At 34.9% G+C, this 17756-nt stretch overlaps 1 protein-coding gene across 1 annotated transcript in view; it reads right to left on the bottom strand.

Annotated features, from left to right (window-relative positions):
- The window catches only part of LOC128990226 (pre-mRNA-processing-splicing factor 8), a 132564-nt gene that overhangs the window by 27436 nt on the left and 87372 nt on the right, over positions 1 to 17756 (bottom strand). Inside the window, exons 21-23 of the mRNA XM_054412566.1 lie at positions 16536 to 16682; positions 11438 to 11588; positions 9833 to 10009 (exon numbers count right to left, since the gene is read on the bottom strand). Coding sequence (XP_054268541.1) covers positions 9833 to 10009; positions 11438 to 11588; positions 16536 to 16682 — 475 coding nt within the window. The remainder of the gene's footprint in view (positions 1 to 9832; positions 10010 to 11437; positions 11589 to 16535; positions 16683 to 17756) is intronic.

Raw genomic sequence — 17756 nt, 5'->3', positions numbered from 1 at the left:
ATTAAAATATAATATATAGTTAATATTTCTATTTGATTGATATATGTTATGAAATTATTTATTTCCGCCATGTTTCAAAGTTCAAATAAAGCTTTCACACTTTTCATGTGTCATTTCAAATTCGAATATCTGTATTCTGCTTAGAAACAAATTCAGATAGTTACAATATCCTAACTTTACTCTTTTACCCTTTTACTATAATCGACGACAATGTATTAATTTACTGAAAATATTTATTGTCAATGTCATGTAAAATAGAATCAACAAACGTAGGCATAATAAAAAAATACCCCTCAATAATAACTAACCAACAGTGTATTTAATCCATGTCGTAAATTTGCCTTTATACTGTTCATACACATGTATGTATTTTTAAACTACTAATTTAAAATGTGTATGGACCAATGACATTTTTCCAACATGTACTTTTTGTTACCGTGCTACTTTTTGAAACACACTTAAACTACACTTTCTCCAAACGTCACAGGTCGCAGGCAGTGTGGCACTACTTGACAACTTAACACACCCTCTTGGATGGTTTTTGTCAGTGTTGGGAAGTAGCGTGCTACAAGTAGCGACGCTACAGTAGCGCGCTACTTTTTTTGTAGCGTTAATTGTAGCTACGCTACTTTTAAGATTTTGTAGCTTTAGCTGTAGCTAGCTACATTTTTAAAGTAGTTGTAGCGGAATTTTAGCTACTTTTCTCGCTACATTAACATTGTTTGAGATAGTGATTTTTATCATAACCTCAACCTTACGTGAAACAACCTCTTTCAAACTGAGATAAAAAACAAAAAATAGGCCTACTTTCTTGGCTTCATACAGCTGGTTGCAGCCGTTTCATTCCCTATTACAACATTGTGTGGACATTGAGGCCATTAAATGAGTGTTATCCACATTTTTGGCTCTCATTTCCTTTATTTACTACTCTATGATTACTGTCAGATAAAATAAAATCGCTAGTTGCAGACGACGTTTAAACATTACCGACAAGAGAAGCTATTGAATGCTTGCAAGTGATTGACAGGGAAATTAGTAATCAATTTAGTTTCTTTATTATATCGATAGTGTTTCAACTTGGGTTTTAATGGAAACCAACACTAAACCTTAAAATAACGAGAAAGCTGGTCTATCAACCTTTGCTTCAGCTGTTGATTGTGGTTCATCATCACAAGCCCTTCCTTGGTTAGATTACGAATTCATGTTAGATTACCTGTATAATGTATCCACTACAGTAGGCCACTAGAGTAGAGTTATAATTACACTAGTATACCTGTTGCTCGAAATCGAGCAATTGCAAAGAAGTACAGGAGTTATTTATAAACAAATAACTTGTTTAAATAATAACAGATAATAACAGTAATAATTTCCGATTATTTTTAAAGAGTCAATTAAAAGATTATTAACTAATGGAAATACTCACAATTTACACAACAGTCCTATTCCAGTTTGAAGGGTAAATTTATAACAATCAAACTGCCCATGGATGGGAAAAGGTAAGCTTACAATTTAAGTCAACGTAAAAAGGCTGTCAGCTTTTATAAAGTAGTACCGTACCTAAATTATTTAGCCAATCTGTAGACGATAAGGTGTAGAATGCTTTAAACTCTACAGAATAGAGTTAGGCAAAAACTGGCAGAACTCTGAAATGGTTTATTTATCATAGGCTTACTCATATGCCAAATCCTTAAAATAAAAATTCTATAATTAATTACATAACATCATTAAATACGAACCAACATCCAAAACTGTACACATTTTTAATACAACATAGATAATTTACACATTGACTGTTTACAATTAACATATGTTCTTCTTCTTTTTACCTTGAATGTTTGCTTCGCAATGGGAAAAATCTGTTTCATAATGGTATAAAGATAAAAAAAATTAAACTGCCTGTACATACTCTTTTACTTGTACTCTTGTAGGCCTAGTGTAAAGCCGAATCATAACTATGCATATTTTTGAAACTCTCTTCTCTCGTAGAATAAAGTGAAAGTAGTGCGTGTTATGTCACCGAGGAAGAATATGTAGCCTACAGTGGTTTGGGAATCAGGGGTGTACGACTTAACCGATGGTACCAGACAAATAATAAGGCGTAAAAATAAACACTGAAATAATGTTATAACACTTACCATATTAAAATTCTGGTAAATATTTTCAGTTAAAACTTAAAATAATAAAGAAATTTAGGATTTATGTTATAGAATTTTGTTAAATAAGCAGTGCATATGCATTATTGTACGTGTTCTTAGTTTTAAGTTTATTATATTATGTAGAGAATATGTAAACCCACAACAGAAATAAAACAAACTTAGTTGTAATATCAATATAATAAACTATCGGTTAAACGATAAAAATGGTTTGCTATAAAGTTGATCAGAATTGTACGTAAAAAGAAAGGCAAAATTTTTTTACAAACCTTTGTAATTTGATGTGAGTTTAAAATCATGATAGACCTTCAAGTAAGTGAATCATATACAGAAAAAATAAATAAAATTGGGATTCCTGTATAGCCTACAATTAATTGTAGCATTACAATATTGACAAATAACTTTTTAATTGCGTAATGTATGGATAAAATTATGTTATATGTGTTAGAGGCAGTTGTTGCCGTTCGTGTTCATTGCATTCGCTTTGTAGAGACAGCTCGACCTGTGAGGGAGAGGCAGGTTGCTGTGGGAAGTGACGATGAGTAGGGGGGGGGGGAGACTGACGCGCGAGCGCGGTGCAGGCTACCTTAACGCAGCGTGTCTCAACGCAGACTGAGCTCAGCGGCGTACTGCATTACCATTGACTACCACGACCCAAGCGTCAGCGGCCCGAACTACGTCGTCAAAAGCGGTACCGACTAACAGTATAGCGGTGGGCTCTCTAGGTTAGGTTTATACTCAATGATAATAGGCAAGAATATTTACAATCTTTTATTAAAAAACATCAGCATAACATTTTTTTATTAATCACGCCTAACTTATTAAAAATGCCTACGATTAGGAAACATAGTGATATCAGTTAGGATAGAGTTCAACTTATCGTAAAATAAAATAAATCATAAAATAAAAGCAATATTAATTTTTATAAAATAGTTACTTGTTTTGACTTTTTATAGTAATAAAACACTCCTCACACTGCTTACACTTAACAAAACTTCTCAAATGTTATTAAAGTAATATTATTAAAATAATTAAAGTAATATTTACATTTAAAGAATTACTTAAATAAGAATGCCTTCGCAAAGGAAACGCAACTACAACACGCTCCTGTATTGCGGGTATTGCATTGACTTTCTGCAGGCGTTTTTAATTTTTTTTTTTTTTTTTTTTTTTTTTATTCTCGTCTCGATAAAAATCTCGGCCAAAAAGAAATCTCGTCTCGTGTAATGAGATTTAAAATTTCCCGAAAATTTCCCGAAATTTCGAGACTTGACCATCCCTAATTTTATACCAAAATATAGAAATACAACAGATAAAAATAACCTATTGTAGCATAATATTTTTTCACATTAATCGGCATTGGTGTTTAGTTTTACAAACCGATAAGTTACTGCAAGGAACATCGATGCATCTGAATGACGCAATCTCATCGGGTCGTGTCAGAAAGAAAAGATCAGTTCCACTTTAAACTCAGTGTTGCCAGATGGACGATAGTTTTTGTACTTGTACAACTGTGGTATTGGCGTAAACAAACTATAAGTATAATTTATTTTCTAATCAGTTTACATTAACATGATTAAAATTAGTCAAACTATTAATTTTTTTTACGAAATAAAAGCTATAGCAATTTTATGATAATTTTACCGACATTCACCATAATGGTGTAATGAGTAATGATAAATTTGGCAACGTCAGCCCTGCAAAACAGCTGTTTGATGGGAAAACAAAGCAGAAGCAGAATGAGCAGACCAGCAGACTGACTAGAGAGAGAGAGAGAGAGAGAGAGAGAGAGAGAGAGAGAGAGAGAGAGAGAGAGAGAGAGAGAGCAGATATATGATATGGTCATGGTGACAGCTGGCGTAACAACAAAACAATGGATTGGATTGATTGAAGTTTATGTCGTCAATGTCAGTTTTGGATGTTTTTACTTTGAAGTGAATTTGTAACTTAAAATAAAATTGATTTTGTTAGTGGAAGTTTAATAGAAAGTAAAATAAACATATTCTGTTTGTGATTTTGATTGTGCAATTTTCAATCTGGTGGCAGAAACATGACAACTACAGTTTGAATTGTAACTTAACCTAGAAAATGTGAGTTTATAAAGAAAGGCCAAATAGGCTATACCGGGCTACAGTGAAATGTGTTTTAATTTTAAATTAAGTATTTTAAATTAAATGTGGGATTTTATTTCTCGAGATAATAGGCCTACTATGTTTTTGTTTGATATTTTCAGTCTGTCAGAGACGAGTGACTTAATCATTTTTATAAAATGTACTGAGTGAAGAGGATAGCCCTAGTACCCATAACCTTCAAACTTCAGACAGATGAAGTGCTTATCCAAGTGATTACCTAATTGCATATTGATGTTTTTAACTTGTGATACAATATGTAGTTTGATTTCTGTTAAATAAATAAATTTATTTTTATAAATTCTGTTTCTTATTTGAATTGAAATTATTCTTAAAGTTACCTTATTAAGTTAGTTAGTTCGGTTGATTATCATGTTAGTGAGGAGGAATTAAAGGCAAGAAAAAATAAAACACACAATAACAAGTGATGTATAGGCCTAAATAATTTAATGCTGCAGCCAACAAGTAGTCTAGGCCAAATTTTTTACTAGGCCTAAGGTAGGAGGTGCTAAATAATTAGTAACCATATAACTTAGAAAATTTTGTATAAGTACTTAAACTACCTATTTAGGCCAAGGCAGGGTTTAGGCTAGGATGAAATTTGTTTCAGCAAAATGCTGCAAACTCTCTGCAAAGACAAAAACTAAGTTAGGCCTAACTGTAGAAAAAATATTATTCAATAACTTAAGCATTTAAAACAAAAAATTCCTGTAGGCTAATATTACATTTGTTTGAACATTACATCTTTCAATTTTATTTGTAGAAAATTTGCCATAGGCCTAGCCTGCAAAACAATGTAAACTTAGCATTTTTAAGTTGTGAATAGCAAGATGCTAAAAATACTAACGCAGCATAAACCCTGGGCCTAGGCCTACTTAACGCGCAACTACTCGACTCGACTCGATACTCGAGTTTTTCCTCAAATACTCGACTCGACTCGAATTGAAAAATCACTACTCGCCCACCCCTACATATTTTATTAAATTAAATTGAGCACAATCACCAATTTAGGTTGGCCTAAAATGTTCACAGAGTTTTTGTTTTTCATAAGAATTCATAATTCGTACATCTAGGCCTACAATGAATGTTCCATATTGCTTGGGTTATAAACTCAAAGTCATCTTCAATATTGTCATCATCAATATCACTTAAATAAATAAATATAGGATGGAGAGGACACAGCTAACTCACCTGATGAAAGGTTGCAGATGAGTCAAAGAACACATAAAATCACACACATAATTTACTTAATATTTCGCCTCTTTCAGAGGCTTCTTCAGAAGTAGGCCTAGATGGTAGTTACAAAACAACAGTTTAAATAGGATGACACAGTTTGAATTCAAAATGTCTGACAGGTTGTCCAACTGACACTGCACAGAGCACTAAATACAGGCACATTACAATATTGTATTTACATACAGGGTGTTGAAAATGTCTGGAACCAACATCATATCTGGTGAGTGGTTAAAGAAAAACAACTGATATTTTGTGTACGGATATACCATGGTTTTACCTATCTTTTGGTGCCTTATGAAAATTTTTACCACTTATAGGGAACGTCCTGTGGAGGATGCAGTAAAAAGTTTTAATGGAAGCCTATGGTAAATGATACATCATTTTAAAGACCATTTTTTTCTGAGTAAGGAGACACAAGTTTCATCTCAAAAGGACCACCCTAGCGAAAATGGCGACTGTTTGAAATTTTAAAAACCACTTATAGGGAACGTTCTGTGGAGGATGCGGTAAAAAGTTTTAATGGAAGCCTATGGTAAATGATACATCATTTTAAAGGCCATTTTTTTTCTGCGTAAGGAGCCACAAGTTTCATCTCAAAAGGACCACCCTAGCGAAAATGGCGACTGTTTGAAATTTAAAAATTCCGTTCCCTATAAGTGGTTTTTTAAATTTCAAACAGTCGCCATTTTTGCTAGGGTGGTCCTTTTGAAATGAAACTTGAGGCTCCTTACTCAGAAAAAAATGGCCTTTAAAATGATGTATCATTTACCATAGGCTTCCATTAAAACTTTTTACTGCATCCTCCACAGGACGTTCCCTATAAGTGGTAAAAATTTTCATAAGGCACCAAAAGATAGGTAAAACCATAGTATATCCGTACACAAAATATCAGTTGTTTTTCTTTAACCACTCACGAGATATAATGTTGGTTCCAGACATTTTCAACACCCTGTATAATATGTACATTGAAAAGCAAATTAGTTTTGTCCATGAAAATAAATACTTAAGAGTTAGCTGTGAGGGTGAGGATATGAGGATATTATCTAATGTTGAGGTTAGGTGGGGTTCTGGAGTTGGTCACAAACTGGTAAGCTAATTCCCATCTTCTGAGCATTGAACTATTGCATTGGTTCTTTGGCAATGATTTTAGAGCTTTTATGGTGAAACAGTCATCAAATAGAAGTTGGTGGGATAAGGCATGTTGTGCAACTGGTTTTTCTTTGCTAGTTTTAACATCATGTCGATGGCCGTTCATGCGTTTTCGGAGAGTCTCGGTTGTTAGGCCTATGTACTGGGCTGGACAATGTGAACATTGAAGCTGGTAGATAAGGTTCTCTGAGCTGCAGGTATGATGGCCTTGGATTCTGTAATTTTTATTATGGTATGTGCTGGTAAAAGTTTCTGTAGGATGATGTATCTGGCAAGATTTACATCGGTTTTCATTGCATGGGTATGAGCCCGGTCTTGGTTTCTCAGATGGTATTTTTGATGGATTTGGGAGTTTTGGGTGGACTAGCATATTCCTCAAATTTGGGGGTTGCCTATAGATTATGGAAGGGGCTCTTGAAAGGAGGTTTTTGGTTTGGCTGGAGGACTCTAGGATTTTGAAACCTGTTTTGAGGAGGTTGTTTAGTTGTTGCAGGCCAGGCTGGTAAGTGGTTATCAAATTTACTTGAAGATGGTTGGTATTTTTCTTTGTAGTTGGACGTGGGTTCTGAGCCGCTTGGATCTGAGATTTTACGAGAGGGCTAGGATAGCCTCGGTTTTCGAAGGCTTTTAGAAGTTGGGTTTGGTATTGTGTACGGTCTTTCGGTTCTGAAATTAGGCGATTTAGGCGATCAGAAATCAGAAACCATCTAGGCCTACTTCTGAAGAAGCCTCTGAAAGAGGCGAAATATTAAGTAAATTATGTGTGTGATTTTATGTGTTCTTTGACTCATCTGCAACCTTTCATCAGGTGAGTTAGCTGTGTCCTCTCCATCCTATATTTATTTATCTAATCCAAGCTAAATGCTTTTTCCTAAAAACAATATCACTTAAAGAATCATATAAAAAAGTCATGGAGTTCGTCACATCACTAGAACGGAGTCCGGAGTCGGAGATCATAATCATACATAATCCATTTTGAACAACTTACTATGCATGCACAGAAAACAAACAACAAAAACAAAACCAAAACATATGTTTAACAATTCATGCCATTTGCAAACTCATGACAGCTGTTTCAGTTCAGTCAGAGAGAAACAACATAAAATAACGATAAAAATACACCGCTAAATGGCTTTCTACAATAGTCACCATGAAGCCCTGAATTAGCTGAACGGTTCGTGGGGTCTCATATCTTATAATGTCATAGCTTATAATCGTGAATTTGTTCCATAGCTTATAATCAGTTATAAGCCATGCCACACTTTCACAAAAAATTATAAGCTATGCCACAATTTGGAGTTAGAAAATGCGAGTTAAACTAGTACCATTGACTATATACACCTTATGTGTATTATATGTATATATTAAATGTTTGTACTATCTGGCAACATTGCCTTTGATCTGACAACATGGCGGCAACTAGAGTTCTGTTAATTGACACTGTTGTCATGTCAACTGAACACAGCTCGTCATACCATACCGTCATTGCTACTCGTTGTGAATTGCAAAGGCAATCTATTTTGGATTATAAAACTATTATGAATGTGAGATAATGAACTTTCAATTATTTATATTAGCTGACTTCAGATTATTCCAAATAAACTATGATTTGCCACTCTTTACACCCTTCAATGTCAGTTGAGTTTAGCATTATGATTAACCTCACTTTTCAGAATCGGTATCGAGTACAATGAAGCGAAATATCGAGTATCGGCGATTCTTCGATACCACTGGTATCGAAGGTATCGAGGTATCGAGAATCGGAATCGGCCCATCCCTAATAAAAATGTTTATGTAAAAAATACAAAATGGCGGATATCTGGTTAACGAAGCGATTTTGGAATAGTATATTTCATTACTAGGACTGAAAGTGGAATTTTCCGTCGCGCGCTCAAGTTTTTGTGTGAGGCAAAGCTGAACACAGGGAACCCCAATTTCACGTGCGAGGCGAAGCCGAGGACGGGAATAATGGAGCAAGTGCCGGATAATAACTTTCGGTAAGAATTATGAACGATACTTTTCATCACGACGCAAAAATACACAAACACAGATTAGCAGACCTCAGTAATATTACAACTATTTTATTTCTCAATTCATTTGATTGAACATCAAAATAAAATAAAAACTTCTAAAAGAAAACCTACGTGTATTTCTCAATAAATTTGGTTTAAACATGAAAATAAAAGAATAAAACATCTTTTAACAATACATACAGGTTATTCAAATCATTAAATTAAACCATAACAAAACACTAGCGGAGAACTAATTGAGAGCGAGGGAAAATCAGCTGATCGATTTTCCCTCGCCCTAAATTAGAGCTTGGGAAACGACTACTTTCATTGATGTCAGCTGTTATCGAAAATAGTTACTTTCGTTACGGAGTGAGGAAAAAAATGTTATTCTTGATTTTCTCTTTATTTTGACCCATAGAACCATTTCTCGGAGTTTGGCTGTTTACTTACGGGACACCCTAAATAATAAAATCTAGGCCTGGAATAAGGTGTTTTGATTCTTTGGAAAAGCTTTAAAATAAGAAAATTGAATTGAGCCTTAGATAAAAGGAACACCCCGATATTGTGTTTAGACCTAGTTAGAAATAATTTACCAGTAGTTATTAAACCATCTGATCAAATTGTTGTTTCAAACATAATATTTATTCCTAAAAACTGTTAACTTAATTTTAAAAACTTCTTTATCATGGATATGCCTTATCTTAGTAAATAACATAGGTAAAGTCATTTTAAGTGTGTTCCTAACACAATACTGTTAGGAATAAAGGTTTTAATAATTTATGGATTGTAATTGTTGTTAGAAAACCATGAATGTACGATACTATCCATTTTCATAGTAATGTCAATGTATTAAATTTAAAATATTGGTTTAAATACAATTCTGAGAAGAAAATAGAAAAAAAATAATAAATAACGGTAGCCCTGTACCACCAACCTTAAATTTTCTGTACCGCAGACCCCTAGTTATTACAGAGCTTAAGGCAAGTGTATTCTGTCCGAATCTCGTTAATTGAATCTCAAATGCGAATCTTTTCTTAGGATTTGGTGGATTTGAGATTCGGATTCGACACATGTACCTACTTTTTATTGTATTTTTAATACTTAAAAAAAGTTTTACGTTTAAAATATGATACAGTTGAGATAGACTGTTGACCTTTGTGAATGTAGTAGAACCACTGGCCATGAGGATCTGACGCACTCTGTTGTGAAATCTCTGCAGACTCTCGTCATCCACTCTGAGGAAACACTGAGCCGTTCGCTCCTTGGTCACCTCGTTTTGAAGGTTCCACACTCCGTCTCTGTGGGTGAACTCTTCATGGGTTGTGCGGCACTGCAACCACCAGAGGAAACATTATTCAACCACCCTTACTTTATGAAAAAGGTAAATTTAAAATAATTTATCAACATTCACAATGTATGATAAATTGAGTTAAATGGCAAAATGCCAGGTAGCTGATGAGCTAGGTATCATCTTTGTTGTTATGTAGCCTTAGCTTGTAGTTGAACATAACCACACTGTATGAAAAAGTACTGGAATCTAATGACAAATCTTAGCCCCTGTCACACAGAGCTTGTTTCAGCAGCTAGTTCTCGCTGCGAGATCCAGTAGCTTTAGTTGCTAGTTCTCCAGCGTGCTAGAAGTTCTGTCAGACGAAGCTGGAGAACTAGCGCTTCAACTTACAAGTCTGGTGATGTAATTGGGACTGGGTGTGTAGTTGACAATAAAAATGTCGTCCGTTGGTATTAGTATGATGTTTTGTCTATGATCAGCCATCATAGAAGTAAAAGAGGGCAAGGAAAAAAAAGTTAGGTAATATATTAATTCTATTATTTTGTATCTACTACAGGCATGTAAAATAACAAATTAAAATTGAATAATTTGTGGTAGGCATATAAAAAAAGTTATTTATCTATTCTTTCTTCAACACAAAAAAAAAACACATTCATTTAGTTAATATAGGTGAGATGTAGCAATCGTAACAACGAGAAAATTACGGCAATTCATTAAAAAATTTCTAAACGTGAAGTTTTAAGCTCGTTCTTGATTAGTTTGAATGTATTAAATTAATCTAAATGATTTGATTTTATCTTATTGCGAGAACTAGCACGATACTGTCAGACGGAGCTGGAATGGCGCTAGAGACCACAGCTGGATGGTCACATGACCTGCTAGTGACTTTTCAAGCGCTTGTAATATTATATTGTAGTATACTGTTTAAACCCTTCAGCGGCTAGAGATACCATGCGAGTGTTTATAGCAGCTGGAGAATCAGTCACACGATGCTGGTTTTATGCTGGTTCTAGCTGCTAGTTACTAGCATTAAAAAAAGCAGCTCCGTGTGACAGGGGCTTTAAGGCAAGTAATTAAGATGATAGTTGATAATGAGAGATATGAACTAGTTTCTGATAGTTTCATACCTCTCTTGTGGATTTCATGTCCAGGCTATGAGTTTTACTAATGCAAGATTTGCAAGTGTACAAGTTAATAAAAAAGAAAAAAAAACTTTTCCAATTCACTTTATCACACTGTACACAATAAATGTAAAACTAAAATCCTCGTTGCCTATGTAATGTAGGCCTAATTAAAACATCTTGTTGAAGGTACTCATAAAAATGAATGCAACAAGTTAAGCAATCACATTGAGTAAAAGTACATAACAAAAATTAAAGATTTTAAAAACCATTTCAACATTTACATGATTATTGGTAGAAAATATTCAAGCATTAGTTATATAAACAGTTTAAAACCAGAACATACCTTAGGCAAGATGCGACACTCAAATCCACTCATGTTGAACAAGAGATTGGGGTTGTCCTTTGAGTAGACACTGACAAAACTGTTTTCCCATTGTATGGTGGTGGTAGATCTTGGTAGACGGTTCTTGATGTCCCAGAACACAGCTCTCCCACTACACAGAGGCAATAGCAGTTAGTTGGTACAGTGAAGTAAGCCGATAGCCACAAAATCACGACGTTACTCAGATGAAGACATGCAATTTATAAAACAAGAAATGGAAAGACTACAGACTGAGGAGATCATTGAACCTAGTTCGTCACCTTGGCGTGCACAAGTGTTGGTTGTTAAAAACGACAAAGGGAAGAAGCGAATGTGTGTAGACTATTCGCAAACGATAAACAAATTTACTCTTTTAGACGCCTATCCCTTACCAAACATAGATGATCTAGTATCCACTGTAGCGACGAACAAGGTTTTTAGTGCCATTGATCTAAAGCAAGCATACTATCAAATACGAATTTCTGACGAAGAGAAGAAGTACACTGCTTTTGAGGCTGCTGGTCGTCTTTTTCAATTCAGAAGAATCCCATTTGGTGTAACCAACGGGGGTGGCTTGTTTTCAAAAGACCATGGACCAAATCATTAGAAAAGAAAAACTGAATGGAGTATATGCCTATCTAGATGATTTGACCGTATGTGGAAAGGATCAAAAGGATCATGATGAGAATCTAACATTTTTAGATGCTGTAACTAAGTATGGACCTGTAATCAACAATAAAAAGAGCAAGTTCAACCAGTCTTCAATAACTTTGTTGGGACATTTAGTTTCCCATAACTCTATTCGCCCTGATCCAGATCGGCTAGAATCTCTACTGTCACTTCCTGTGCCCAAAGACCAAGTTTCACTAAAGCGAGTCCTAGGATTTTTCGCTCACTATTCAAAATGGATACATCGGTTTTCTGATAAAATAAGAAACCTGACACAAGTCAATTCTTTTCCTTTGTCAAAGGAAGCGGTTGCAGATTTTGAAGCCCTCAAACTTGACATCGCAAAGTCAGTAATTACTCCTAGGAATGGGCAAGAGCCACTGGTAGTGGAGACTGACGCATCTGACATAGCCGTGGCAGCAACTTTGAGTCAAGATAATCAGCCAATTGCTTTTTTCTCACGGACTCTAAACAAATCTGTTTTCAGCTGTTGAAAAAGAAGCCATTGCCATTGGCGAAGCCCTTCGAAAAAGGAAACCATTTCTTATCGGAAGAGACTTCAGATTATACACAGATCAGCAAGCTTTATCGTTTATTTTTGGACAAGAGGCATACAAGCAAAATCAAGAACGACAAAGTTATGAGATGGCGACCAGAGCTAACACCTTATCAATATGAAATAGTGTACTGACCTGGTAGGGAGAATTTACAGGGTGGCGCAAAAAGGATGGTCGGTTTTAAAATGAACATAACACAAATGATTTTACGCATAAATTTTTCTGACTTACGTTTCTGGACACTTTCAAACTCCCTATTACAAAAAATAACCTTGTAAGTTACAAATTTGCTAGTAGGCTATGTCGATAAAACCATAAAAAAATTAACAAATTTATAAATAGAACGTAGCGGACTTTGAAGTACTGACTCTCATACGGTCTCCATGTTTTGTGGAGTAACTGCCGTCCAGTAGATTTACCACGACGGACCCTGTTGTCCGAGATGCAGTCACCCAACGTGATATGATCTGCGATCAGGAACCAGTCCCATACGGGCTACGCCAAAATGTTGTCAAAACAGCCGTTACGTGTGAAAAAAAAAATTCACTGTTTCTGAAAGAAAAAAAAAAACTGTTCCACAGCTAAAATGCAGTGTTCGACCATCAACAACCAGAAACCGTTACCTTTTAACCATGGTGGATGAGTATTCTCGTTTTGTATTTGCTTACCCCTGTAAGGACATTAGTTCAACAACAGTTATCAAAAGTTTTTCAGATCTATTTTTTTATGTTTGGAGCCCCGTCCTTTGTACATTCAGATAGAGGTTCATCTTCTATGTCGCGCGAGCTGACGGACTTTCTTCACAAGTACGGAGTAGCTACAAGTCATACGACAACGACACCTTATAACTAGGGGTCTGCGGGTCAGACTTTTTTGGTTCGGGTCGGGTCGGGTCGGGCCGATAATTTTGGTCCTCGGGTTTCGGGCCAAAATCGGGTCGGGCCAAAAATTATTAATTACCGGATTTTTTTTCTTTTTTTAACTCCTATCTGTGTTTATAATATTACTTAAAAATAACATATGGAAAAAGATTGTATTTATGTATATTATTTCATGTTCATAACTTATTTACAGCTTAGGAGTTGCCTCAACTGCAAGAAAGAAGAAAATAGTTTTTTTTATCAAGCCATTCTTTCCTATTTTCATAACTGTTGAAATATCTAAACAGCTATATTACAACAAGTTTGTAATGGAACTTAATATAAATGGATCATAAACAAATCAATTAACCTTATCACAAGTTTAGGGCCTGTGGACTGGCTTCAAGACTGCAAGCAAGAAGAAAATAAAAATTCTATGTTTCCACGATGCAATATGAATCATTCATTCCCTGCCTCCTAACCTCCTAAGTACAAAAACCTCACACTTACAATAGCATTATTAGTTACATCATCATAAATAAAGAATTATCTATTATTGGCATTAGTAGGCCTACAGCTTTACATTGGAATTATTTTTTATAGGGCCTAAAATAGTAATAGACTAAGCAACATGACAAGTGGAGAACTCATTGAAGAAAAGATATTGTGTTAACTAATTTACTATAAAACTCTAAAACAATAAATAACACACATACATTGTTTATGGTATAGTTATAGTAAAGTAAAGACTGTAAAAATTGCATATCATGTCATACACAGTTATAGATACACAGTTATAGGCACAGTTATAGGTATTGCAAGAGATTAAAATCCTAAAACAACTGATTTTAGCTAATAAATGAAAAGAATTAAAAATCCATAAACTCAATTCAAACAATATCACAATTATTAGGTACAGTACTTGAAAAGGAACTCTTAATATAGAAAGTTATATTAAATCAAGAGAAAAGAAAGTTAAATGCTAATTTGGCAACATAAGCAGACAGCAGAGACATTATAGTGCCCTAATTAGCAACACAACTCAATGTTTTTATACTGTAAGTCAATGTTTTTGAAACTGTAGGGTCTTTTTCTCGGAAGGAAGGGTAGTAGAATGTAAACAAAAAACCATGAATCACTCTCACAGCCGGGCCCGGGGACACTCAAGGTTACAGACCCTCCCCCTCCCCTCCCCTCTTACACAACCCGAGCCAGGCCCGGGGACACTCAAGGTCATAGACCCTCCCCCTCTCCCGCCCCTATTACACCACCCGGTTGTTCCAATTGCTGACAAAATACAAGTAACAAAACAAGGAAGTAGAGACAAAAAAATATATATTTTCTTTATTCAAAAATATAAAACTGTTACAGATAATTTCCAAAGAAATTAATTCATGGTAGTTTGTGTCTTGTAAATATTGTATTGGATCTTAGAAATATCTCTTTTGAAACTCAATCTAACTTAAGAAAAAAATAATTTTACTGATGAAAACTTTCATAAAATTATAAAATATTTAGGCCTAACCTCTTTGTAGACTTGTTGATACTTGATACTTTAAAAAAAAAATTAAATGGTGACCATAAAATGCCGAACCAGACGATCAGAAGTGTTGTTTTGTTTTGTTACTGAATGGCAAAAAGGACAATAGGAAAATAAAAGAACAAGATACAGATCTGTACACTATATCAGATATTTCTTTTGTTTATAATTTATTATGTAAATAAAATACTAAAATATAATTTAAACTAGGTATGGAATAAACAATAAATAATTAAACTGGTACCTCTGGATAAATAGTCTTTCTTTTGACTTCGTTTTCTTTGCACTGTTGCGTCACGGCTTTTGTTTTGTCAGTAGACGACTGGCTCTGGCTAGTGACAGTAAGGCAATAATTGCTCTGTTGTGTCTTTGTTCATAAACGTGAGCAAACTTAATATTTAATTCTAATTTTAACATTTTAATTCCTCTGTAAAAATGTATATAAGAGTGTTTCTTTGAAAATTACTTATTATAACTTTAAAAATAGCCTAATAATTATTTTTTTTGGCCCGACCCGATCTTGGCCCGAACAAATCTCTGACCCGACCCGGTCTCTCGGGCCTTCCGCTGGCCCGACCCGACCCGAAAAAATCGGGGACCCGCAGACCCCTACTTATAACCCTAGAGGGAACTCTCAGATTGAACACTTCAATGGAACAATATGGCGAGCCATCCTACTAGCTTTGAAAACCCACAACCTGCCAGTTGCTGCATGGGAAGAAGTATTACAGGAGGCTCTTCACTCAGTCAGATCTCGTTTATGCACTGTGACAAACTGCACACCGCACGAAAGATTCTTTAAACATAGCAGAAGAACTACCAATGGAGACTCCTTACCATCTTGGCTATCTGCTCCTGGTCCTGTCCTGCTTAGAAAGTTTGTAAGATCTAATAAATATTTTGACCTTGTGGAGCCAGTTCAACTTTTGGAATCAAATCCACAGTACGCTCTCGTCAGAAGAAGAGATGGGTCAGAATCACAAGTATCCCTGAGACATCTTGCACCCGCTGGCCTACCTCCTGGTGATCTACCTCCTGAAGACAACACTACCGAGAGAGAGAATGTTGAAAATATAAATTCGGACATTGACCAGTTCAAAATGAAACTCGACAAACGGTATCTCGGACCCCAACTTCAGAGACGGCTGTGGGGGAACTACGTCCAAGGAGGAATGTCAAGCTTCCGTCATATCTAAAGGATTACATATGCTATACCTACCTTTAAAAATAGTGGGGGAGAATGTGGTGATGTGAACATTATCACCTGATAATATTTATTATTTGATTTGTTTGTAAATATTGTATTTGTTCTTAACTAAAACATGGTTGTAATTTTGAATGAATAAAAGCCATACTTTTGGTTTACTAAGTCTTTCTTACAACACTGTCCTTACACATTTTTTTTAAATTACCAGTTACAAGTTTTGCCAAGTCAGAAAGGTTATGAGACTCACAGGTTGACGTCATGCTTCATAAGACGCATTCGAGCATCTCGAGGCCAGCACTTCTTGTTATTGTAGCCGACAATGTTCTCGTTGTTGGGATCTGGATGCTCAGTTAGATATCGCTGGATAAGGTCTCTGGCCTCCTCAGCTGAAAACCTGACCAGAACCATAACTTTGAGCTAGCTTTAAATTAAATTAACAGTTGATTTCAATGAACTCCATAACTTACTTACTTACCTACTTACTGCTGGGGCGCTACAAATCGCAGTCGATTCTTCTAGAGATGTTGATGAAATCTATTCAATAACTAGAGTTTATGTCCAGTACTATCTGGATCCTGATGAGATAATTTCTTAATCTATTGGTGAAAAAGTTGATGTTGGTTGAATTCGCTGTGGCAAAACCAATTCATTATGATTACTCCATAACTTAATCTATTAAAAAGTAATTAGTAACGGTATTAGGAGTAACAAGCTTATCCATATGAAAGGAAAAAAGGTCTTCAGGTATAAAAAAAGATAGTATTTTGAATAATTTGAAATTCCCCCCTGCAGCACCCCTACAAACTAAACAAATTTTCATTTACCTGGTTGGTTTTTCAAAAAAATATTCCCTTAAATTTGTCAGATTTATTTTCTTCTAAAATTAAATTCATTTTCATAAATACTGAGGTTGCGCTATAGGAAAGATACTAAGTGGGTTTCTTATAAAATGTTAAATAGCCTAGTATAAAATAGAAAAAATGCCAAATTTATCCAAACAAGCAAACTATAACGGTTTGTATAAATAGATTTTATTCCCCATAAAATAGCATTGATATTTTAAATTTATAGTTTTTTTGGATTTTTTCATAACCATTATGCGTATAACATCACCTTAATACACAAAATTATTTGTTTGTAAGCTATACAAGATACATACTTTGGAAAGAAATCGCATAATTAATTGTAAGTTCAAAAATGGGAAAACCCAACTTTTACCCAATAACAACCTGTTCCCATAGTCTGATCATGTTGGTTCACAAACTAGTTCAAATAAATGTAGGTTTTCGTTTCAGAGGTCTAGATAGCGGGGGGGTCAGGGTAATAGGTGAAAATCCTTTCTGAAATATGTTAAGTTTTTAAATTCTTTTACTGATATTGTTCGAAGTATTATTTCAGCTGACATTGCCAGTAGAGGAACCGTTCCCATTTCTATAGAAGACAACCGTTTATTGTGGCACGGTCCCGA

The sequence above is a fragment of the Macrosteles quadrilineatus genome, unplaced genomic scaffold (genome assembly GCF_028750875.1).
Source record: "Macrosteles quadrilineatus isolate MER2022 unplaced genomic scaffold, UCM_ALF_1.0 Scaffold_1__1_contigs__length_201487025, whole genome shotgun sequence".
Classification (NCBI taxonomy): Eukaryota; Metazoa; Arthropoda; class Insecta; order Hemiptera; family Cicadellidae; genus Macrosteles; species Macrosteles quadrilineatus.
This window is presented reverse-complemented; position numbering and strand designations above follow the sequence as displayed.